The sequence below is a fragment of the Polyodon spathula genome, chromosome 53 (genome assembly GCF_017654505.1).
Source record: "Polyodon spathula isolate WHYD16114869_AA chromosome 53, ASM1765450v1, whole genome shotgun sequence".
NCBI classification, from domain to species: domain Eukaryota; kingdom Metazoa; phylum Chordata; class Actinopteri; order Acipenseriformes; family Polyodontidae; genus Polyodon; species Polyodon spathula.
In genome coordinates, this window is record NC_054586.1 from 383,074 (window position 1) to 408,073 (window position 25,000).

The 25,000-nt window shown below is 43.7% G+C and overlaps 2 protein-coding genes across 4 annotated transcripts in view; both read left to right on the forward strand.

Moving 5' to 3' along the window:
• The window catches only part of LOC121307116 (E3 ubiquitin-protein ligase MARCHF9-like), an 11,567-nt gene extending 1,854 nt beyond the window's left edge, over positions 1–9,713 (forward strand). The window contains exons 2-4 of the mRNA XM_041239244.1: positions 4,886–5,064; positions 6,322–6,514; positions 8,765–9,713. Of these exons, the coding sequence (XP_041095178.1) occupies positions 4,886–5,064; positions 6,322–6,514; positions 8,765–9,090 (698 nt within the window). The 3' untranslated portion in view covers positions 9,091–9,713. The remainder of the gene's footprint in view (positions 1–4,885; positions 5,065–6,321; positions 6,515–8,764) is intronic.
• Positions 9,714–15,378: 5,665 nt separating this feature from the next.
• Positions 15,379–20,957, forward strand: mettl1 (methyltransferase like 1). 3 transcript variants are annotated; one of them, XM_041239306.1, is made up of 6 exons: positions 15,392–15,685; positions 15,983–16,149; positions 16,759–16,943; positions 18,479–18,592; positions 20,231–20,332; positions 20,535–20,957. In XM_041239306.1, exons 1-6 carry the CDS (start codon positions 15,606–15,608, stop codon positions 20,664–20,666), a joined length of 780 nt encoding a protein of 259 aa, XP_041095240.1. In that variant the 5' UTR covers positions 15,392–15,605; the 3' UTR covers positions 20,667–20,957. The 3 variants fall into 3 exon arrangements, with proteins under 3 accessions (XP_041095242.1, XP_041095241.1, XP_041095240.1); XM_041239308.1 differs by lacking the exon at positions 18,479–18,592 and having other exon boundaries at positions 15,379–15,685; XM_041239307.1 differs by lacking the exon at positions 20,231–20,332 and having other exon boundaries at positions 15,384–15,685.
• Positions 20,958–25,000: the final 4,043 nt, after the last annotated feature.

Genomic DNA, 25,000 nt, shown 5'->3' on the forward strand with positions numbered 1-25,000 from the left:
CTGCTTGCACGCCTTACTTTCATGTAGAAGATGCTGCTGCCGTGGACTTGAAAATCGAATTGAAATCGAAAATTGAAAATGCATGTGTTTCTTTCAGAACTGCACATATGAGCTTCCGCTATCCTGCTCCCTTCTCCTTCCCCTCCCCTAAGAGAAAGGGTGCTACCTCCAGTCCAGGGCAGGCTTGAGGCATGGAGACTGAACTGCTCCCTCCCTCACCCCCTTAGAGAAAGAGTGGTCTTTTTTTATTTTTAGTTCCGGGTTCTCTGTCAGTGCAGTAAGCTAAGCAGAGGCTGCAGCATGAGTCAGGTTGTGATTATTTTGTTAAGTAGAATTAATCTCACGTCTGCCTAATGTGCTGATTGACACTACAAGTCACTAATTAGCATTAATATTTAACATCTCCTGACAGAGCAAGCTAATTATGTTTGTAGAAGAGTGATTAGGAAAACAAGGCAGAAGATACTGTCACCTGTCTATCCAGTGGTCTGCTTTACCAAGATAAACAAGCCTTTATTTGCACAAATCAATGCTGTTCATTTTAAAGCTTGCTGTCTATCTATCTGTCTATCTATCTATCTTGCATTTATATAGCGTCCTTCATGTGTTCACATCACAGAGCGCTTCACATAAAAAGGCAGCTTCTGAGCAGTTTTCAGTAGCTGACCAAAAGGAAAAGTTGAATGTCGGATTTTGTCTGAGAGGCTTTTGGGTGCACTAAATGTTCTGTATTAATCTAGCAGCAGCCTGATGTCAGTCTACCTGACCTCTGCAGGGCACCAATAGTCAGGACTCAATGGGATTGTATTGCAATTGACCTCCCTTTCCATCCAACGCAGACAGTTGGAATCCTGCTGCAGCTGTAATTAACAGCATATTGGCAAAGGGGAGTCTGAACAGTGTTCCAAGTAGAGGTGTATTAAAAACCCAAATCACCATGCTACAGCTGCAAGTTTTGCATCACCAAGAATTTTAGGATTGAGACATAATTTAAAAAAAAAAAAGTGATATGCAACATAATTTTAATTTAATATCACGTAATCAAAGGAACTACAGAATGAGATCGCAAAAGTCTACCTGGAAAAAGAACAAAACTGTGATCAAAACCCCTGTTTGATCCATTGCTTCCTCTCCTGCTCGGACCCCAAGTGCCAATTAGAATCGCTCTCTGGTAATAAATCCCAAAAGGAATATATTAGTGTAAAACCAGACTCGAATCTGGGACAGTTATTAAGCATGACGCTAATCTACAGGATGTGTTTGGTAGCTGGGTTGCTGGGGCCTGTGGACCCCCACTGTTTCCTGGCATGGAAACACCGAGGAGCCCCACAGTGTTCCAAGCAGGCTCCTAGTCACAGCAGCTATCAATCCAGAAGGCTTTTCTCCCAGCGCCAAGATTCCCTTCCGTGCAGTACAGCAGAACCCGCCAGCTAGGAGCACAACAAAATCTTTCATAAAATCCCATTTATGGCATTAAGGATTAGAAAGGGAATCTCTAAAAGGACGGTTTGGTTTGGGTATGAAATGTTGTATATCTGTTTGAGTCAAAGCAATCTGCGCAACGTGGCCTGGAGCTCTTATAAACATGTCTAGTCTCACATCTGGGACACCAGAGTGTAACCATAAACCTATTCCCCCTGCACCCCTTTCTGGGTGATGTTTGTTCCGTGCGTTGGTGTCCTTGTTGCAGGGGGGACAGGTTAACGGTTACGCTCTGGTATACCAGGCTTAGAAGCTAAACAGTTTATTGGAGCACATTCAGCATTGCATACAGAATGAAGAGCCCTACTTTAGCAATGCTGTGTTTAATTACACAGTTGAATAAGTCAGTTTGGTTCCTAGTGTTTGTTCTTGATTGTGTATTTCTCATAATCAACAGCTGTCTGAGTGTATTAGTGAATGTTTATATTGCCACTCCACAATTAAGACCACAGTCGTGATTTACTTTTATTGATTCCTATTTTGTGATTTTTTTTTTTTTTAATGGTAATTATTGGAAGTTGTCCGTGAAGATGATTTAGCGAATGCGCCTTTTTTCTGATACTTCAATGCCAGGTCAATTTCGAATAGTCGAATGACCAAAACACGCCAGTCACAGGATAACTTCTGGGAGAGAATAATTTACTTGAAGGGCAGCATGGGAAAAAGTGCAAGAGACATTCTCCAGTTTACAAGTGCTAGGATAAAAACGCCATAAAAAAAAAAATCAAACACAGCTGTAACATAATCTTTCACATAACTGCGAGATCTGCAAAGTGATGCTAATGCATATTAGACAAGCCGGACTGGAATGATGTTGTGAGCTACATGTGCTTTAGGGTGTGATTTCACTGGACTTAACAGCTAAATCAGTGACTGGCAGTGCCAGGGAGCTGTCAAAGACTGCAAACCAGCTCTCCTCTCTTAGACAGGACTGCGTTTGTGGGTTTCTGCTCTTGAGGCAAGCTAGCCTTTCTTTGTTTCTTTTATCCCTTAGCTGTGATTTTACACTAAAGAGTCTGTTTGCTCCACCAAGGCACATCCCTTCTTAATGCACCATTTTCCCTTACTAGTAATTTAATAGAACCGCATGTATTTTATGTTCCTACCCTTAGAAAAGATTCCCATAGTAAAAGCATAGCAAAGTGCAATAAAGCATAATTAAATCAGGGTAATGCATAGGTGAGCATTGTGAAGCCCGGAGAGGTGTGGAAAAAGACATTGAAAAACATGGCAAACCCTGGTAAACTACTCTAAATGCATACCACGGATACTTCACCTGGCAGGCTATGCCGTGCATGAAAAGCTCTGTGTGTAGAAAAGTGCTTCCTACCTTCTGCTCTAAACTTTGCTGCTGTCACAGTTTGCCTTCTTGCTGTTCTCTCGGTGCTACATTTGAAGTAACATCCTGGGTTTATCTAGCGAAGGCTTTATCTTGGAAAACACTGATTAGGTTTGGATACCTCTCTGTGTGGGCAATTGTTACAGTGTGGGTGCAGGTCACAGTATGTTGTAATGAGCCTTATAGAAGTTTAACACAGTAAATGTTCAAGGTGTTTTAGTAGTCTTCTCATGGTTTTACTATGCCATCATTTTTTTAAATGCTTTACCATTACCTCACAAGCCTTGCCATGCTTTCACTGTGATTGATGACACTTTGACATGCTTTCACTGTGATTGATGACACTTTGACATGCTTTCACTGTGACTGATGACACTTTGACATGCTTTCACTGTGATTGATGACACTTTGACATGCTTTCACTGTGATTGATGACACTTTGACATGCTTTCACTGTGATTGATGACACTTTGACATGCTTTCACTGTGACTGATGACACTTTGACATGCTTTCACTGTGGAAAACTTTTTTAACAGGACCTCACTGTCTGACATGCTTTCACTGTGGAAAACTTTTTTAACAGGACCTCACTGTCTTTCTTTCAGAAAGACTTGGATCTGATGATCAGCCTCAGCCTCTAAAATGCATCTTTCATGAAGATCCATACAATCTAAATCTGTAAGATTTATTCACCTAAATACTACCAGAGTTCAAAGCCATGGAAATAAGTTTTACGCAGTCTGAATCCAACAAGACAAAAAACGCTATTTAAAAAAAAATGCAGGAATCAGTGCTACAGTTGCCAAAAACATGAATTGTGCCTCAGACTGTTATATCTGTTTTGGAGATGTTTTGTTTTTGCAGAATGTTTGGCATTCGCTGCAAATCATTGCTGGATTAACATGTATAGTAACACGCAAACAAATAAAACACTAGCAACTCAGTAAAAAGCTGTCCAGTAATCATGTTAAACTGGCAAGCATGTCAGTAGCATCCATCCTCCATCACCACTGCTGTAAATTGAGCACCGGAGCTATCAGTGTGATATAAAAGAAATGGGTGATCGAGCTGTGTACCGACACAGTGTAGAAGAGGCCAGATTTAAAAAGGGCAGTGAGTAGTTTAATGAAAATTGGATAAGTGGTATTTAACAGCTTGATGTCATTAAGCAAATGAGGTGTTGGTATTGAAAGTGCATTCAAATTATTTACAGTATGCGTACTGTGTGTTCTCAAGATAGAAAGTGTCAGAGTGACATACAGCAGCACAGACAGACAGACACCCTCATGCAACCCTATAATCTGATGCTCCCAATAACCTATGGTAAATAAATAGTCATTTTTCCAGGTATAAAGGAAAATGGAAGGTGTGTACATAGACATGCAGACGGCCGCCTCCACTGTCCCTGCACGGGGGTGAAAGAAATAAAAACACAAATTTAAAAACCTTGGTTAGCACGGTATCTTATTTTGGTGGCATGGAGATGGTTCGTATGGCTTCTGTACAGTTACAGTATGCTTGTGTGGTGTAGCCTACTTCTTCACAGCATGTAGGTCAATATTGTGCACCAGCGTTGTTACTGCTGACCCCTAGTGGCTGGAGGGAGTATGGCAAAGCAGCACCCTGGAGTTTGTTTTTGTTTTTCATGGGAGATTAGGCAATGTGTCAGACAGGCAGAGCCTTATAGCTGCTGAACACGCCACTGGGAACTGTCACACCGAAACTACACCAGCAGATGAGGAGAATGTAGCTGATTTTGATCTGCTACGATCCTCCTTCATCTCCAGCAGGGCTTCTCAGGGACACTTTTAAATATGACTGCTGTAAAGTTCCTAAACAAGCCCTTTGGCTAATTCCATCAAATGTTGCCACGGAGTAGATATTTGTACAGTCGGCTGAACGGAACGACTGCGTTATCTTAACTGCACCAAACTGCTTGCTGTTGCGCACGATTGAATCTGAGTTCATCTTTCTGAGTGCTGCTTGTTGCAAATAATCACTGTTTCTAGAACCTTCTAGAACGGTCTGTGTTAAGGTTCTTCCACCAGAGTTCTCCCTCACAGTAATGCCTCTCTTTGTCCTGCAGGGGGAGCTGCTGAGCCCGTGTCGGTGTGACGGCTCGGTTCGCTGCACACACCAGCCCTGCCTGATTCGCTGGATCAGTGAGAGAGGATCGTGGAGCTGTGAGCTCTGCTACTTCAAATACCATGTCCTGGCGATCAGCACAAAGAACCCCTTGCAGGTACACTAGCTCAGCAATGCCTTCGGCAGTTTCTTTGAAAAAGTAATCTGTTACAGCTAAAAGCTACTGGAAAAACACAGTTACAAATAGTTTCCTCCCAGGCACGGTTTATACTTGACAGAGATGGGGTTTTTTTTTCAGTCTGGGCAGGCTGCAGCTTGAAATATTGTTTGACGATGTCATTTGTTATCACATTTCACTACCTGAAAAATGTAATCAGATTATTGGAAAATGTAATCAGATTACAAAAAATATGTAATCAGATTACAAAAAATATGTTATCAGATTACATGTAGGCGTTACATGTATTGGGTTACACCCCAAGACTGGCCTTCAGTTGTTATCAAATCTACAAGGAATGATTTGAAAGGATGGAGTGACAGCACCATAAATAGTAAGACATAGTAAGCAATTAAAATGAGATTTGAAGCTGGTCTTCAATCACAATACAAACTAAACTTGCTGTGTCTCAGAAATGCACGCAAACTAATTATGAAGCCAACTGAGCAGCCTGCATGGGCAATGCCATTATGATGTTATTTTTAGCTGGGGTTTTAATCAGCTGCTTCCTGTGACCTTTCATTCAGCTGCAATCCTCATGTAAAATCGAGGAGTCTGATCATGCCAGTGGCTTGTGTAAAAGAGCGTGCTGCATGTTCCAGGCAGGATCTCAACGCAATTCCGTCCCTAAATTAAGTGCTGATGCAGGATTTTAAATATTGTCAGCCTTACCCTTGCTGTGACGTTCGCAGCCGCGTGGAATGGTTTCTATTACCATGACTGAAATACTGAAAGTGTGTGTTAGGATGAGCTGTCAGTTCAGAGCCGCTCTTCAGTTCTTCCAGCCAGAGATATCTGCAACGTTGGCTAGATCAGCAAAGGTCTTTTTCTAGAAATAAGAGCCAGCGTTATATCCTGTGGTCGCCTTTTGTTGTTCTAATACTACTATAAAGACACTGCGTTGAATATCTCTGAGGAGGGGCGCTAGATCTGAAGATCACCTCCTGAACTCAAAGCATCTTAAGCAAACTTCATTGCTTAAAAATGAAAATCTGTCTTTGCTAGAACCTTTCTTTTTCAAACAGATGCACGCCCATAAAGTAAATGCAATGTGGGGAAAACGTGTAGCACTGTGGCATTCGCTCCCATCCCTTTAAGGTGTAGTTTTAATCAGCCAGGGCTCAGAACAAGGCGTTTGTCTCCTGGGCTGGGTCACAGTCTCCTCTCTCTCTCTTTCTCTCTCTGGTCCCCCCGCAGTGGCAGGCGATCTCATTGACAGTGATTGAGAAGGTGCAGATCGCTGCTATAATCCTGGGCTCTCTCTTCCTCATCGCCAGTATCTCCTGGCTCATCTGGTCCTCCCTCAGCCCCTCCGCTAAGTGGCAGAGGCAGGACCTGCTCTTCCAGATCTGCTATGGCATGTACGGCTTCATGGACATCGTCTGCATAGGTGAGTCCTTTCAAAGACCAGAGAACGCAACTGCAGGTTACAGTGACACAGGAAACAAGAGGCTTCTGTTACCCTAGCTTTATATCAGTCCGTTTAGTTAAAGAACCCCCCCCCCCCCCATATTTCTCAATAACCTAGACTAACCTGTTAGTGTCAGCACCGAGATTTATGACAACTGGATAAGTGATTCTCTCCAGGTGTGAGATACTGTGCAGTGGACAGATGTACTTATCTGTTCACATCTATATAATATCCTACACAGCAGTGTGCAAATTTATTAGAACACCCTATTGCATCTGTATCAGAACATCCCATTGCTTCTGTATCAGAACATCCCATTGCTTCTGTATCAGAACACCCATTGCTTCTGTATCAGAGCACCCCATTGCTTCTGTATTAGAACACTCCATTGCTTCTGTATCAGAGCACCCCATTGCTTCTGTATCAGAACACCCCATTGCTTCTGTATCAGAACACCCCATTGCTTCTGTATCAGAACACCCCATTGCTTCTGTATCAGAACATCCCATTGCTTCTGTATCAGAACATCCCATTGCTTCTGTATCAGAACACCCATTGCTTCTGTATCAGAACACCCCATTGCTTCTGTATCAGAGCACCCCATTGCTTCTGTATCAGAGCACCCCATTGCTTCTGTATCAGAACACCCCATTGCTTCTGTATCAGAACACCCCATTGCTTCTGTATCAGAACACCCCATTGCTTCTGTATCAGAACACCCCGTTGCTTCTGTATTATAACACCCCATTGCTTATGTAGTTTGATTTGCTGTGCGTATGTAATCAGACCACTGGAGCTGAAAATCTTGGGAAATTGTCAAAATAGGCACATTGGTAATTGTGTAATTTAATTGATGAGTTTAATAGGCCCCACATGCAATTCATTTAACATAGCAAGAGAAAATGAACACAGAGCCACAAATAATAAAATGCATGACACTTTTCAGAAGTTGTTTGAGATGCCTAATTAAAGCACAAAGCAGTCTAACATTTTCACACATGAGTGCCTATTGTTTCTATATCACCGATTACTGACTGGAAATTGAAATTCTCCCACCCCCAGGTTTTCATGCAGGTCGGTATATAAAGGATATCAACGAAACATCTTGAGGTTCTCTAATACATTTGCACACGACTGCATATTGCAGGGTTATACGTGTTCCTGCTCAGTCTAACTGTGAGCTGTATTTGAATGCGCCTGCCTCTCCCTACGACTACAGATTATCCTAGCTTTGAAAGACCATTAAAACAACCCTGAATGAGATACTTTAAGAGAGTTATTCTGTTGATTTAAATGAGCAGTATAGGGCTGAAGACAGCCCTGCGTTGTACAGTGACAGTGGCTTGCCTCACTGCCTCTGATCAGGATAAGCAGTTGAAACAGAAGCATCCATCTCACAGCACTGATAATTAAGGTCCACTCTCCTTCATCCTACATTCATTTTCACAGCCTAATCCATGAAGTCCTGTCATCTAATTGGATCCTAGAGGCCACAGGGACTTGAGAGAGCGTGGAGATGACTAGACAAAGTCCGAGATAGAGGGAGAGGGAGAGGGAGAGGGAGAGGGAGAGGGAGAGGGAGAGGGAGAGAGTGGCTTTTTAATCACATCAACTACTGTTCCTTTTGTAAAAAGGGGGATTATCATCTTAATTTCTCCTTTAAGTGTTCTTGTAGCCTAGGAAACTGCAGTTTCGTTTCTCGGAGGATATGATAGGGACGCTCTCTTCAAGTGGAGCATTGAAAGAGCAGATTTTTTTTTGTATCCCTTTCAAAATTCATCTTCCTTCCTCATTAGCAGTTCTTATGATCAGAAGCCCTCACATCTAAATAACCCGCCTATTGCCTTGCTATTAATATCCTTGATGACAATAGGTAATGCTCAGGGGAAATTCCTGCAGAGTGTCACGGCTAGTGAGATATTTCCGAGCAAGCGGTATTGAATGAGAATTAGCAATGAAATGATTAATCACAATTTAATAAGTGATTCTCCAGCTATATGTAAAACTGTGACATGCAGACAGACAGACAGACACGCCCATTGCATCCCCACATTATGGTAACCCTGTACAGCCGTGGCCTTAACACTGACGCTGGCTTTACATTGCCCTGACAGACTGATAGCATAAAATGCCCTGAGTTGTGAAGTGACCTTTAAGCAAGGTTTTACTGTGTAAGGCTGACAGACTTTGAAAGGTTCATTTCCTCTCCTCTCTGCTTCTCCCTCGCAGGCCTGATCATCCACGAGGGCTCCTCTGTGTACCGGATCTTCAAGCGCTGGCAGGCCGTCAATCAGCAGTGGAAAGTGCTTAACTACGAGAAGTCCAAGGACCTGGGGGAGCCTCTTAGCAGCAAGGGCGGAGGCAGGGGTTCAAGGACCAATCGGCACTCCTCGGCCAGCGACAGAAGCAACAGGAGAGGCCAGAGGGTTAGAACTATACTCAACCACCACTGTGGCTACACCATCCTGCACATTCTCAGCCACTTGAGGCCTAATGAACACCGGATAAGCTCAAGCTCAAACCGGGAGGTGGTCATGAGAGTAACGACGGTATAAAGCCGTGGGAGACTTAGACAAATCGAAAAACCGACAGACGGATAAGACTTTGATGTCTGTTGAGTTAGCCGCTACAAGATGTTTAACGATATACAAAACTGAAACTGAGTTTGACTTCAGCAGCGATAACAACAACAACAACAACAACAAAGGCTTCACATTGGACTCAATTTGCAGTAGGCCTCACATTTCTGAGCCAGCTTAAACAGTGTTGCCATGTGGTTTGTTTTTTTTAAAAACAGGGAATCCATGACGTATAATAAAGTATAATTGAGTTCCCGACTCCCTCTTCCAACCCCACTTTCTCGTTTCCCGTTAAAATGTTTAAAATAAAAAAAGAACTAACAAAACAAAGGATGGCAGGAAAGCCAGGGGTACAGTGTTTACCCAAAACCTGAACTACCAGTTCAGAAATGACTGGAAATAAAAAGGCAACAATAAAACAAAAGGTGCACCAAAAACAAAATTTTAACAAAAAATTCGTAATATTGAATTCCAAAAGGAAACATTGTCTGGGCAATAAAGATAACCTGTACATTTCACAGTTACTTTAATGCATGAGTGTGCTGTTCTTTTTACTGCAGCTGGGAGGGGAAATAACAGTGAAAAGAATCTATATGCAAATTGGGACGTCAAATAAATTTGTTTTCCTTTGTTATGAAGGAAAAAAGAATGAAAGGTCTGTTATCAGATTGGGGGGGGGGGCTATTTTAATTATCTAAACTGTGGAGAATCTTAGTACCGCCACTCTTTAACTCTGTTAATACTGCTGGTGTTTTCCCAAAAGAGTTATTGGCTCCCTTATTATATAACTGTTACACCTTAACAGATAGTGGCTTGGATTGAATCAAAATTATAGCAATGCCATAACCAAGCATAACTATGGCTGTGCCATAAACTTAATAGCTTCAAATTAAATGTTCTTACTTTTTTAAAATGATGTTTACAATAATGCTCAGCGGTTTTCTATTTTTATGATGAGCCCATGCATAACCCTGTTAGTCTAATGCTGTCAACTCCCATGTGTCAAAGGACAAGCCGATCAAGTATGTATTCACTGTGCACAATGTCACCACCTTATGGTAATGTTAGGTACTGCAGTCTGTCATTCCGCAGTACAGTAGTGTGTGGAATGAACATAAACCAATCCTCATTGTCAAGGTAAACAGATTTGACGTTTAATCTGCTTTTTCAACATCCCAAAATGACAGTCATGGCAACCGCAATCTCGCGGAATGCTCGTGAATGGAGTCTTTTGATTGGCCTGTGGGAGACAGGGGGGGCGGGACTCTGTGATTGACACTGGTTAATACATTGCGCTCTTGTGGAATTTGAAAGTGTCCATAGTAATTGAGCCACTATTGACTTCACAGATTCCCATAGCTTATAAAAGCACTGAACCATTCATAAGCCTTTCACCTCTGCTTGTGGGGCCTATGTGTAAAAAGCCCAGTCTCTGGTTTATATGACCTCTGGACACTTTTGATAAGAGAAAGCAACAGCACTAGAAATCTAGTAAGCATTTGAGTGCTCTCTAGCGCCACTTACAACATATTAGTGCCTATAAGTAAATACTGTACTGCCATTGCTGTGTAAAACACACATTGCAGTGTGTTTCATTTATTGGAAATGATTCCATCTGTACCTCATAGACTGCGTTGGTACAGTATTCAGCACACCCCGAGGTGTGCTGTTCGGCGCAGGCTCAGGTTTTTCCCTGAGATGGATTTAAAGCGCCCGGGTAGCCCCTGGTGGCGTTGCGCTGCGCTGATAAGCTCCGAGCGTTCCTCCCATTGGAAAGGGAGTAATTAATATCACAAACAAATCCGCTCTCCAGTTCCCAGCGCTGCCGAGCTGTGCCCCTGCTTGTGCGGATGACAACTGATTCGTCTTTGTTCCAGGCTAAACAGATTCAGCTCTCATCTTTTCTTCGTAGCTCAGTCCTTTAAATCCTGGCCTAAGTCTTGTTGCTTTTCTTTGGTCTCTCTCCAGGGTCACAATGTCCCTTTGGCGCTGTGGTGACCAGAACCGAACACAGTATTTCATTTCCACCAATAAGACCCTGTACACCAGTAGTTAAGGGGTTAACTGAGCACAGTAAACAGTCTCCACAGTGCTGGCATGGGGCAGCGGCGCTAACGAGGGTACCAGCAAAGCTAATCTGATTTTATTTCAATTAACGGTGGGAGGCACTGAAGCGGAACTGAAGAACAGAAGCACGTGTATCCCAGGAGGGAACGAGCGAGCACAGGCGATTGCTGGACCGGAACAGCAACATAACTTCACACCGCTCACAATGTAAAGCAAGTTTTACAGGACAGTGCTTTATTACTCTAACAAATTATAACAGCAGAGCTCTGCATGAGCTGGGAGATGATCCGCCATCCTCAAATCAAATCCAGCTGCTCTTAATCACGCATCATCTATATGCAACTTGCGTGTGACGTTAGTCGCGCAGCTCGATTTTGTGCTTTGGAAACAAGGCCAGGCTTCTCCTGTGCCAGCCTGGGCTGGCTCGGTTCTGCAGTGGAGAAGAGGTGTAACGGTCTGCCTTGTGCTGCTATGGTACAGTGGTACTGCAAGGTGTATTGTGAGCTCATGTCATTGTGATAAAGTATCATTCCTGTGTTGCAGGTAATAGGACCCCAGTTCCTGCCCATTTCCTAGGTAATTTTTAAACACCTTCAAACTGAATAGCCTCTATGCAAACTTGTAATGATATTATTTCAATGCACACATAATTCAAGCATTGCTCTAGTGTACTGAATTACCAAGCAGGAATGTGGTTTAATTAGTAATTACCAGCAATAAAGAAACAAACAGAGCAATCCCCACTAGAGGGCGATAGAAGACTTTTCTAACCCGTAGAGCTTTTGTTTCAGGTACATACTTTATAGACCGAGAAACTTAGATAGTCCTGGAGAAACCCTCAAGTCCAGGGCAGGCTTGAGGCATGGAGACTGAACTGCTTCCTCACCCCCCTAAGGCAGGCTTGCTTGAGGCATGGAGACTGAACTGCTCCCTCACCCCCCTAAGAGAAAGGGTGCTCCCTCCAGTCCAGGGCAGGCTTGATGCATGGAGACTGACCTGCTCCCTCCCTCGCCCCCTAAGAGAAAGGGTGGTTGAGGCATGCCTAAAAGTTTTAAGATTACTCTCCTTAAATGGTTAAAATTGTTTCAAAATGTTTCCTGGCGACCCAAAAGAACCAAAAAAAAACCCCACAAAAGCAAAAAGGGTACTTGGCTTTTTGCTGTGTCAATGCAGAGCCATTTTCTGTCCCTAAGGTCCAAGGTAGTGCTTTCCTTCCCATCTCTTTCCCTCGTTATCTTGAAGCAGCTTTCTCTCAGTGTCTGGAGTAAACAACTCTTGCCTTTGTGATTCAACAATGAGGAGGATCCCAACGAGTGGTTATGAGGTAACAGCCTGCGTAGTCAGCCCACTTTGACACAATAACTCACAGTGCTTGTGGACCCGTTAAACCCATCCATATCCACTCCATGGGGTCAATGAAAAACTGAAAAGAGGTTTTTTTTTACTTTTAAAAAACACTAGACTGGATTTTTCGACACAGCTACTGAATGAAAGAAAGGAGTCCTTGTCAGCCACTTTGTTTGCTGTCCAGTTTGTTTACATGCTCCAGGTGCTGTTCAGAGCGTGTGTGTCACTCTGAAAGGATGGGGGGTATAAAATGAGAAGCGACGGATTAAGAAATATTGACTGTGGGAGTTGTGTCACCTTTAATGGAACTAGCATAGGGTGTATTTACAGAAATCAACTTGTCTATTATTATTATTATTATTATTATTATTATTATTATTTATTTCTTAGCAGACACCCTTATCCAGGGTGACTTACAGTTGATACAAAATCACAAAATTGTCACATTCTGATGTATAAGGAATCCTCTGTGCAATTTTCCTAATTTTTAAGGTCATTTTTCTACTATGCATCAATTTTATAAAATATATATGTTACATTGTAGCACCGTCTTTATCAAGTTTTAATATTGATCACATCGCAGATCGATTAAGATACTAAAGACATTAACAAAACAGAAATGAACTTGGCCCATGCTTGCTTTTTTTCTGTGTAGGGTCCACTTGTGATTTAAAAAAACCATAAGAATGTGAGAGAAGACAAGTTCATTTCTGCTAACTGTTTCCACAGGAATTAATCCATTTTTACCGCATGTAGCTCAATGTCAACGAACTTTGGACTTGGGGACTTTGGGCTACAAATAGTAATTCTACTAACATCAGTTATCGTGAATTTCTATAAATAACTCAGCTTTTTTAAACGCTATGACTTTCATCATAGGTTGTATTTGGGTACAGATGTTTGCAAGATTTCAAAGAGGCTTTCACCTTGATTTTCTGGGTCGTTGTGAGTTCCCCATTGCATGATTAAAAATGAAATCAAACCTTTTCTAAAGACCAGTCAAGCTTAAAGGGGTGGTAACTAATGCAATAACCCCAGTGCCAGTTGGGTTCTGTGCATTGCCATTCACCATGCACAGAGCCTGCCCACTTTATTAGGACCTGTCTGCCCCATTGGATTTGGCATCTCCCTGGTGTGGGGCGTGTTCTCCTGGTATACCCTGGTGTGGGGCGTGTTCTCCTGGTATACCCTGGTGTGGGGCTTGTTCTCCTGGTATACCCTGGTGTGGGGCTTGTTCTCCTGGTATACCCTGGTGTGGGGCTTGTTCTCCTGGTATACCCTGGTGTGGGGCATGTTCTCCTGGTATACCCTGGTGTGGGGCTTGTTCTCCTGGTATACCCTGGTGTGGGGCGTGTTCTCCTGGTATACCCTGGTGTGGGGCGTGTTCTCCTGGTATACCCTGGTGTGGGGCTTGTTCTCCTGGTATACCCTGGTGTGGGGCGTGTTCTCCTGGTATACCCTGGTGTGGGGCGTGTTCTCCTGGTATACCCTGGTGTGGGGCGTGTTCTCCTGGTATACCCTGGTGTGGGGCGTGTTCTCCTGGTATACCCTGGTGTGGGGCGTGTTCTCCTGGTATACCCTGGCTCCCTTGATAACTCTGGAAGACTGAACGAATGGCACAGTTTACTTCAGCATTGTTGCGGATCAAGTCCTCCCAGTAAAGTTGCACCTCTGCCCTGATGGCGATGGTTACTTGTAGTGCACAAACCCACAGTGCTGGAACTGTGCGTGAATGGGTGGAGGAGCATGACACAGACTTTGTGCATCTTCGATTTGAGCATGTTTGGGAACTTGCACAATGCGTCTGTCATCACGATCCTCTGCCTGCCTCTCTGCATCAGCTGTGTGATGTGTATGACTGGTGACCTTGATAGACACCATCCTGGACCTAGTGGAGTCAATGCCAATCCCATATCACCCTTATAAAAGTTTCCCATAGCGTTCGCCTAGTATTCCCGTGTGTTAGGGTAATACAGCAGAGTGAAAGCATGGGCATGCAAGCATTGTGAAGAATAGAGAGGTAAGGTAAAGCACATTAACAAGCATGGCGAATCAGGTTAAACTAATGCATTGTAGAACCAGGGGAAAGCTGCTAGGTACAGTTTGCACGACTGAGACCTGCGTTGAGAACGGACCTGCAGGACGGGTAATGGTGTTATTTCTGTAGCTATAACTCTTTTTCAAGGACGGGATAAAAGCGGTGTGTGTGATATTTCAATAGGGAAAAATAACTATTCACACTCGTGTTATCGTATAGGGTGATTTTGCGGCCAGTCTGGCAAACTAGTGACAGAACTCCGCCTATCTTATTTGCGCGTTTACACTTACGCGGATCTCTAAACATGACCTTGGCCACGTTGAGAAGGGCTCAGAAGCAACAAAGCGAGTTGCAACACGAGGTCTGCCCCGGCCCTACCTTTCTCCGCGTTTGCTTGACACTGTCCCGTACGAATAGAAACCGAAGAAACGCGGTGAGTTTGCGGCGGTGCTCACGTACGCATAACTATTAAAACAAAGTACAACACATTCCGCTTTCAAGTGGATTTCTGCGGCTTTCATTCATTCGCACACGTGCGTTTAATGTAATTGTAGAGTAATTATTAGATTAATAATATAATGATACAGTATGTTATCATCTAAAGAAACTTTACAGCGGAAAGCAAATCAGAGACAACTAATATTGACAAGCATGCCTGTATGAATGCCTGGTTTATCTGTGTATGTATATATAATAAAGGGCTGTGTGTTCATTTTTGAAACGGCGCAGGAACCCGTTATTTAATGAAATATTTGCTTGCACATCATCACATGTTAGATCCTGAGACGCTTTGCAGATCCCGAAGGCAATGATCAGTCAGGGGACTCTAACGCTGGAGTTTGCGAGCTGTCAATCTTGTTCGATGCAGCTGCGGTCACGCCCCTCCCCAGAGCTGCAACTCCAGGCGTCATATCCCAGCGACACACAACACACACAACCCAGCGTGGTGTTGCAACCCGGCGCTTAATTTCAATAAATATTCCCGTGTTTGTAGGTCAGAGCACCGTTTTACGAAAGCTTTTGGATTTCAAGGAGCAAGATGACAGCGACCCGGCCCCAGAAACGATATTACAGACAGAGAGCTCACTCCAATCCCATGGCAGACCACACGTTTCAATAGTGAGTGATCTCACGTGTAGCTGAAAAACACGTTGACGCGGCTTTACTGTACTGTTAAAAGCAACTGCATCGAGCGGAATGAGATATTTCCTTGAATTAATTTTGCTTTCAGTTGTAAAATAATGTAATTTGCATTGTAGCAGTTTCTCTGGTACAGTATTAATACATTCAGGATTTCTAGTGGTGGGTATTGTACAACAAAACATTTATTGCAATGCATTGACTTGTAATAATATGACACGGAGCCAGTGCTCCTAGTAGACCCCTGTTAATATGTGTGTCGCATTCCCCCTCAAGCCCAGTAAAACCAGAGAAAATGGACTGGTCCCAGCACTACCCACAGTTCTTTAAACCGCTGGCAGAGAGCTGTAACCATGACGACAGGAAAGACTTGCAGGATGAGAAGAGGCCGAGTCCTGTAGTGGAGTTCGCTGACATCGGCTGTGGCTATGGCGGTCTGCTAGGTAACAGCGGAACCTTCTCTAGTATTTTGTTCAAAACAGCAAGAATACTTTAGTTTAACTTTCTAGCTTACAGTGTGTGTTATACTACCATGCTAGAGATGGAAATAACAGTCATGTTCCACAGCTGTTTCACCCATTCAACGTTTTACTGCAAGCTTGATTAGCCATAGTGTATTGGTAAAAAGCTGAGGTGTCTTGTAGTGAAACCAGGAATGGATCAAACTGCTATAAAACTGACTTTTATCCATCCCTAAGTTGGAAGGTCCTTTAGCGCAGGGCTTCGCAAACTCGGTCCTGGGGACCCCCTGTGGCTGCTGGTTTTCATCCTAACCCAGCTCTCAATTACTTAACTAGACCCTTAATTAGACCTTTTTATTTGTTTTCAGCTCTTGAACAGATGCACATTTCAAGTTAGCTATAACATTAGATAAGTAAATTGAAATGCAGCTGTTTGAGCTGAAAACGAGTAAAAAGGTCTAATTAATCAAATTATCAGTTCAATTAAGGGTCTAGTTAAGTAATTGAGAGCTGGGTTGGAATGAAAACCAGCAGCCACAGGGGGTGGAATGAAGTGGTTTTCCCCCCCCCCCCCCCCCTCCCCTTCTGCAGTTGAGCTGTCTCCGCTGTTTCCGGACCGGCTGATGCTGGGTTTGGAGATTCGGGTCAAGGTGTCGGACTACGTGAAGGACCGCATCCGCTCGCTGCGGGAGGCCCACCCGGGTCAGTACCAGAACATCGCCTGCATCCGTAGCAACGCTATGAAGTACCTGCCCAACTTCTTCAAGAAAGCGCAGGTGGGATCGGAGGGAGGGGGTTTTATACAGCAGCAGCTAAGTGTGTAATAAGAAAAGAAAAGAGCTGATTTTGGCCTGGTTATTTCATTAAGTGATTGCAGGATACACTATTCCTAATATTTATTATTATTATTATTATTATTATTATTATTATTATTATTATTATTATTATTATTAATCATTTAGCAGATGCTTTTATCTAAAGTGACTGCCACAGACCAGGGGGTGAACCAGGCGTCAACAATCGCTGCCGCAGAGTCTCTTCCAATAGGACCTTGTTTGTTTTACGTCTCATCAGTTCAGCGACTTGCTCAGGGTCCCACGCAGCGAGTCAGTGGTTGAGCTGGGGTTGAAAAGGAACCTCCTGGCGTCGAGCCCTTTTCTTTAACCACTGGACCACCAAGCCCCCTGAGTTGCCACACCCTTCACATAGGGCAGATGAAATACATTCTTGTAAGATGCCACACACACTGAACAGTCGATTTCCGATACTCAGACCAGCCTTTTTCCCACAGCAGCGCAGTGTACTTGAGGCTTGCCACTACAAAGCTGACCACATCCACTGAGTAGAACAATAGGCTGCTTTTTAGCTGTGCCAGCCCACCGCCCCTGGGGAGGCAGGAGGCTGTAATTACAAAGCAGGGCTGCACGTGGGAATACATGTCCCGCTCACCCCCCTAGCCTCGCTGCATTGCTGCCAGTGCTGTAAAGAGTTGTTTTTTTTCCTTCATATTTACTGTTCCATTACCTTTTCAAGATGTTTGCAACCACTCTGCATGTTCTTATTGCAATGACTCAAATACTGTGTTTTATTGTCTTTACACAAGCCTGGTTTAAGGTGTTTTCAGCGCATTGCAGGAGCTACCCTTCAGTTCTTGCCTGCCAAGCATGCATGTAATTTAGGCTTTGTGAGAGTAAGAGGCAGCACCAGCTCCTGACCTGCTGCTTGAGTTGGTCAAGTTGAGTTTTGTTTTGCTGCCTTTACCATGCTGAGCACTAGATGGGGCTGTTTCTAATGCATGTTAAGACACACGTGTGTAATGAAGAAGAAAAGTAATTGATCAACTGACAACTCGCAAGTTTAATAATTAGCTGCAATGTTTCGACTTCCGCCTTCTTCAGGTAGCATGGTAGAAATAGCCAGGGAGACGGATGCTGTTGTTTAAGTTTGAAACTACTGTATATATATACAGTGTATATGAGCCATTTGAAAAATAACTAGATATGAAACAAAATGCAATTTGAAGCAGCTTGCTCGTCAAGGTCTTTGGTCTTAACCAAGAGGTTTTATAAAGACGTTCGTTTGCTTCCTTTGTTACAGGCACCAGCCCCACCTCAGGTTCAGTGCTGCACACAGGAAACTGTTCACAAAGCTTTGAATGCAAAAACAGAAATACGTGTCGATTTAAGAACACCTGTCTTGGCTGTAAATGAAATGTTCTGCAAACTCAGCGGGGCACGTGTTGTTCCAAGGCGCTCGAGCCTGGTGCCAGCGTCTCTCTCACTGTCACTCTCCCTCTCTCTCTGGCTGACAGCTGAGCAAGATGTTTTTCCTGTTTCCGGACCCGCACTTCAAGAAAACCAAACACAAGTGGAGGATCGTCAGCTCCACTCTGCTAGCGGAGTACGCGTACGCTCTGAGAGTCGGGGTGAGTGAGGAGGGGCTGGGCTGAGGAGGGTTAATGTATCGGTACCGCTGGGATGAAACGAGTGACGCTCGTGTACTGTCTGATGTGACACCGCTGTTGTGTTAAAGGGATATGCTCTCGTGACCGTTGGAAAGCTTGGTTGTGTTTTATTGCACCACCCTGCTGGAAGATGCGTCGTGCTTTACAAATGAGAAGCCCTCAGCTGAAACGGGTGAACGGGTTCAAGTCTGCCCTGCACGGTGGGAGCCAGCTAGTTTTTCTAAACCTGTCCAGGGCCCCCGGCAGACCGAGCCTTGCCGATCTGTCAAGCGCTGGGGGCCAGCTTGACATCTCCAAGCCTGTAAATGCAGCGTTCCGTCTGACGGGGGAACCTTTAATGCTTTCAGCAAACAAGTTCAATCCCGTCGGCTTGGCGTCGTTGTTTGGAGGCTCTATGTGTTATTGTAACCCCTTTGTGACCCCAGAGATTTCCGTTCGTTTGGGTTCAATTCCATTGAACCTGAGACCCAAAGAAATGTACTTTGAAACATTTTTAATCAATGGAAAATATGTGTGGTGTTCTAACTCTGTAAGACTGGCTGTGACGTCTTTGGGACCAATAATTTATTATTTTCAGGACCCTGGCCGACCAATTTAAACATCCCTATTCAGAACACTCACATGCTCACATAGCAATATGACAGTTTGTGTATGGAAAACTACAAAGCGGTATGTAATTCAGTATGCTAATGCAAAACTTTTGGCCATAGCTGTACATTTATAGTTAGTAAAACAAATTTTAAAAAAAAATATTTAAAACTAACAAAAGAAAAAGGTCAAGGTTGCAGTAAGAGGGTTAAAACCAAGTTAGCTTGAGGCTGTGAGTAAATGAGACCTTGGTAACACACACTGATGCTCTTGTTAAGGGAGGGAAAATAAGATACTGCCTCCAGGCAGGAGAAGGCATATAATTATGAAAGATCAGTCAAGCCAGGTGAGTCATTCTGCACTTTGGATAATCCCATCAGAACCAGTCAGTGATGCTCCCCCTTGCTCCCCCTCTCTGCTCACACTCCGTGCATCAGTCTTCCCTTGTTAATGCACAGTAAAGCAGCCGATCCCAGCGTCGGGAACAAAGAAAAAAAGAACAGCTTTGGAAATGTGATTTCTCGTCTCGCCCACATAATGGCTGTCTGGTTTCCGAGGTGAACCTGCAGGGTAGGGTCGGTGCAAGAACAAAAGGGGAGCTTCTCTGATTGAAAGCTGAATAAAGGTTATCGGTACAACCATACCAGCGAGTGCCAGGATACTGCATAACGAGGACAGCCCACGGTATTCCTTCAGGGGCAACTTCAAATCTCATTTTAATTGCTGTTTTCAGGGACGGCAATAAGACTCTTACTGCATAGCAGTTTCACCCATTCCAGATTTTGTGACGAGCTTGATTAGTCACAGTGTCTAGGTAACATCCTCGAGCGTGTCTTACTAAACTTCACTAAACCAGGAGTGGATCAAACTGCTATGCAATGGGAGTGTGATGTTATGGCGTTCACAGTAATTCTGAGTGGTTCTGTACTCCAATATTAACATCTGCCTGTCATTTTCCCTGTTCCTGGGAGGCTGGTTTACTGGTTTAGTCTCTCTCTGTCTCTCCTCCAGGGTTTGGTGTACACCATCACTGATGTGAAGGAGGTTCATGAGTGGATGGTGAAGCATTTCACTGAGCACCCTCTGTATGAGAGAGTGCCGCGCGAGGAGCTGGTGAGATGCATTAGCTGCCTGTGCTAGTTTAATTCAGTCACTGTGCAGTAATACTAAGAGAGAGCCAAGTAGACCATATGCAATGAAATAACATGCAACAATAAGATAATTCCCAAACATCCATATATATATATATATGCATCTTTACAGTGTCGTTCGTTTCTGGACATGTGTCTAAATTGAACGATCCGTTCTCCCACAGGCAGATGACATCATCATCAATCGCTTGGGCACATGCACAGAAGAAGGGAAGAAAGTCCAGCGGAACGGGGGTCAGAACTTTCTGGCTGTCTTCAGGAGGGTGGAGGACCAAGAGCAGATGTCAAGCCCCTAACCCTCAAACTAGGACTGTCCGTCTGGACGCCTTGACCTTCTCTTTGAGCTGAACTGGATTTTCATTACTGACCACGAGGGCTGGGCTGGGACTGTCATTCCACTTTGGGACGTCACAGACTTTGACCTCGTGATCAATGACTTCGTGAACTCTGACGCCAGGCGGGCTTTTATACTTTGTTCTTATTGCATCTTTTTTTTTTCTTATAAATTGCGTTTGATTTAAATCTTGCTTGAGCGTTGTGTTCACTCTGCCTTGCTATACGGCAGACATGGAATCGGTTATTTACGTGCGATGGTGGCGCTTCACGGTAAGTCATGATTTCAATTTCAAGCAGGTACCATCAGCTGCACTGATCCTGAGAATAAAGTACGCTAGAAACTCGTTGTGGTGCGGGTGGGTGTTTTGAATGGATTTGTCTGATTCCCGGCTGAAAACGCATTCTGATTGGCTGAAAGCTCCGTCTGTTATCGCGATTTATAAACCTCGCGCACCGTGTCAGCCAATCAGGTGACCAATAGAGCGGTTATGATCCCTCCAAAAGTTAACGGGACTTCAGAATCTTCAAACGCGTTTTTCAACAGCAACAGAAATCTCACTCTGCAGAAGAGATCCACACAAAATATAACTTAAAAACACATGGAAGGAAATGTCATAGTGCACAAAAAAAAAACAGCTTTTATACCCTCTGCAGCTGTCATTACCTGGAGACAACTGACACCTAAACAACGAAATGTTCAAACATTCCGGTACCTGAAACTCAAGGTCCAGATACATCCCGCAACAGAGCACTTCCAGAAAATATAATACAGTTCTTCTGTCTCCTTGCAGCGTGATCTAATCGCGCTGTTGGGTTGTGTTGCCTGGGTGCAGAAGGCATGGCAAAGAGCCAGTTCATCCATATGTGGTCTAGCTGGCATGGACCAAATCCTTTGTTTGAGGCTGGTGACACATAACCCGCATGTGAAGGAGATTCCAGGGCAGGTGTTGAGTCAATTCAAAAGCTGTGCAACCCCATCGTTAGAAAGCGTCTGAAGATTGTAAAGCTGAAGGTGGGCGGTGTTGCCTAGACTGATGACGCCATCTAAACTTTGCAAAAATAAATAAAAAGTAATGATTCACTTAACATTAAATCACCCAGTTTGTAGATGAAAATGTGTTAATCATTGTAAACAAAAAGCAGAAACAGTTTTTCTGAGTTGCAACCAGTTTCGGCCACATGGAGACAGCAGCAGGGAGGGCGATATAATGTCATTTGAAACAGCTTACTGTTTGCTGCACATAGGTGGCATGAGGTGGGATTCTAATACCCGCTGCACAGGAAGTGAGTCTGCATCAGGTGGGATCTTAATACCCGCTGCACAGGAAGTGAGTCTACAGTGCGATGATGAAAGGTAAACGGACTTCACCAGAGTCAAAACAAGGGAGTCTTGGAAACGCGGCCAGAAGAATGAATCAGAAGAAAGTCTTTTAAAAAGAGCTAAGGGAATGTCTTTTAAAAAGCCTTTGTTATGCTCCTATTAGCTGATCAAAGGCAGCCCTTTTTGTAATCCAATGTTTCGTCAGCTTCTTGCCTCTTGATCACTGCAACCTTTTAAGGATTCTTGGCTGAAGAATCTGTCTGAAGCTGACGTCAGTTCTGTCTCGCTCAGTTCAGGGGCTGGCTCTGCTGTTGTGTTTTCTCTTTTCTAATGACTCTGTCTTGCTCCGAGGGGGGCTGTGTATGTACAGGCTGGATATCCACAGCGGAAACGGCGGTTTATCCCCAGCACTGATGTAAAGAAAACACACACAGCCACCACCACCCCCCCCCCCCCCCTCCCCCCAGGCTATCAAACAGTACACAGAATCTCTGAGTCATGACTTAGTGTTAGAACAGAGAACGGTTAACACAACGAACAGGGCAAAGACAGTGGAGTACTGCACCTTTAGCTGCTTTCTGTCTCACTGTCTCAACCTTAGATGAATATAGGGTTGGGTCCAATTCCAGTTTTAAAACAAATTTCCAATTCCTTCGAAGGAATTGGAATTGCTGCTTTCATTGGAAGCCAATTTATTAGACTAACAGTGAGTTCAATTGAAGTAAGCAGTTTCCACTGTGAGAAGCTCGTTTTGACAGAATACTGCTACATGCAATTGTGATCAGTGATGGGTTGAGATTGATTAAAAGGGAACTGGAATTGGGAATTGATTTTTTTTTAAAGAATCAGAATGGAAAAACAGGGATAGACCCCGACCCTGGATGAAGACATGGTATTGTTTAATATGAAGGGACATGTAATGCAATACTGGCTGGAGAAATGAATATAGATCTCTCTGGTTATTTAGTGTATTCAGTCTGACTAATGTGTCAGTCTCTGCTTGAGAGAGGCCCAGGACTGAATGGCAGGCAGGGGGTGTTCCGGTCAGGATTGACGTGCGCACCCTATATTGTCCATCACCAAGACTGGATGGTTAAAATAGAATCAGTCCAAACACTTTTCACGTGTACAGAAACAGCCAAGTTAGCATTAAGAAATGAGCCATACAAAGATGTGAAATCTACAGAAGGGGTCAAGTTATATATTCATAAGACAAGTCTTCAATTTCAAACTTAAACGAGGCAATAATTGTTATTAGGAACAAGTAGCAACGTGAATGTAGAATCGAGGGACCAATTACTGTTTAATATGTGATGTCAGAGTTTAGAACAGTTCAGAAAAATAATTTGGGTGGCAATGAAGGAACTGGGATAGCTCGCTGACATACGCTGTCCGGTTCCTGGGTGTAGAAGAGGAAGCTGGCTCGTGAGATCGGAGGACGCCCGCTGAACCTTCAGTTCTCCTGAGCAGCTGTGTGGGGGGAAATAATTGGAGATTTTAAATGGGACAAGAGAATCAGTGGTAAAATAATTGGGCATGCACAACATCCCAATTTGATCAGCAGTGTACTGTTTGCTGTTTCAATAAATCAATTGTAAGGGTGTAATTTGTGATTTAAATATGTGGCTGATTCAATAATTCTACTAAGCAGTTTTTCCTCTGTCTTGCAAACCACGACAGATCCCTTTCTCCAATGTTGCAGTCAGAGAGACCTCAATCCGGTCAGTGATGACATGGCCTGGGGGGGAGCAATGTCTGAAGTGAAATCGGCTCAGTTCGATCACTTTTTCGGACGTTGCCCGAACACTGCCGTCACTACTCGGACTTCAGACTTTGCACATCACATAGGCAGGCTTCTCATTATGCAAGCCTAACAGCAACACACTGATCCACATATCCTGCTGGGAACAAATTCGAGGAGGCACTCTCCTGCCATGCATTTACAGTGTGGCTCCACCCTTCCCTGTTATTGTGACATTGTGCAGATCATAATAGTTTTCAGCTTACTTTTTCTACACAATCAGAAAGGATAACGTTCTATAGGATGGGAGTTTGGCAAATAAGTGGCAGCCAGAAATACAATATCTACTGTGGAGGTTGTTTCAGCTTTAATGGAACTAGCACAAGATACGTGTGCAGAAATTAATCTATTGACACCACCACCTTCTTGTGTGTCTATGAGGCTCACTTTTTCAATAAGGGTTTGTATTTATTTAGCTGTTTCAATAACACTTAAACAGTGTTTGCTTAGCAGCTGCTAGGCTAATGTCCATGAACACACTGCGAAGGCGTTTTGTCAGATTGACCGCCAGGTCAAGGCTTTGAACACAGAACTAACAAGCCTGCCTTGTTCTCACTTGTTGTTTTCAATGCTGATAGGCTTTTTTAAATGACTGCTTTCAGCAGTTAGCATTGAGCTCTTTAACCAAGATGAGGTACTCCAGTCTGCTTGTGATGCTGGCAGTCTGTTTGCTGCCTGGCCACTTTATTAGGATCTGTCTACCTAATTTAGGTTTTTGTCAAGAATTGCATATGCAAATTAGATGGACCATGTGATCCCTGCAGCCTTACAAAGCGGATGTAGTTTTATTTAACCCTTTCAGTCCTCCGAGGTCCAGCCTTATCTTAGCGCCGTATGTACATCAGAAATCACGCTGGCATCTCATGGGACTCCTATATATATGAGAAATATCTGTCCTCTTCTCATATATATACTCAATGGAGTTTATTCTTCAGCTCGACAAAAATAATTCATAACTGAAGGGGTTAAAGAAAAAATATCGTTCCACATCCCCATGTGTTGCTACAACTGTTTAAATAACGCACCTGTCAAATTTCTTTTCATTGTTAACATCCTGACAACTTTTTACACTTCTAACCTTAAAGTCTGTTTTAAAGCTCTTTTCAAAACGCCCACTCTAGTGCACTGGAGTTTGAGATCTGAGCTGTGCTACTTATTTAACAATGTGGACA

Bases quoted from the DNA above. Each gene is read 5' to 3' on its own strand.
- mettl1 (XM_041239306.1), top strand. From the start codon at position 15,606: ATGACAGCGACCCGGCCCCAGAAACGATATTACAGACAGAGAGCTCAC. The intron at 15,686-15,982 runs GTGAGTGATCTC...TTCCCCCTCAAG, and splicing joins GCAGACCACACGTTTCAATA to CCCAGTAAAACCAGAGAAAA. The intron at 16,944-18,478 runs GTGGGATCGGAG...TCTGGCTGACAG, and splicing joins ACTTCTTCAAGAAAGCGCAG to CTGAGCAAGATGTTTTTCCT.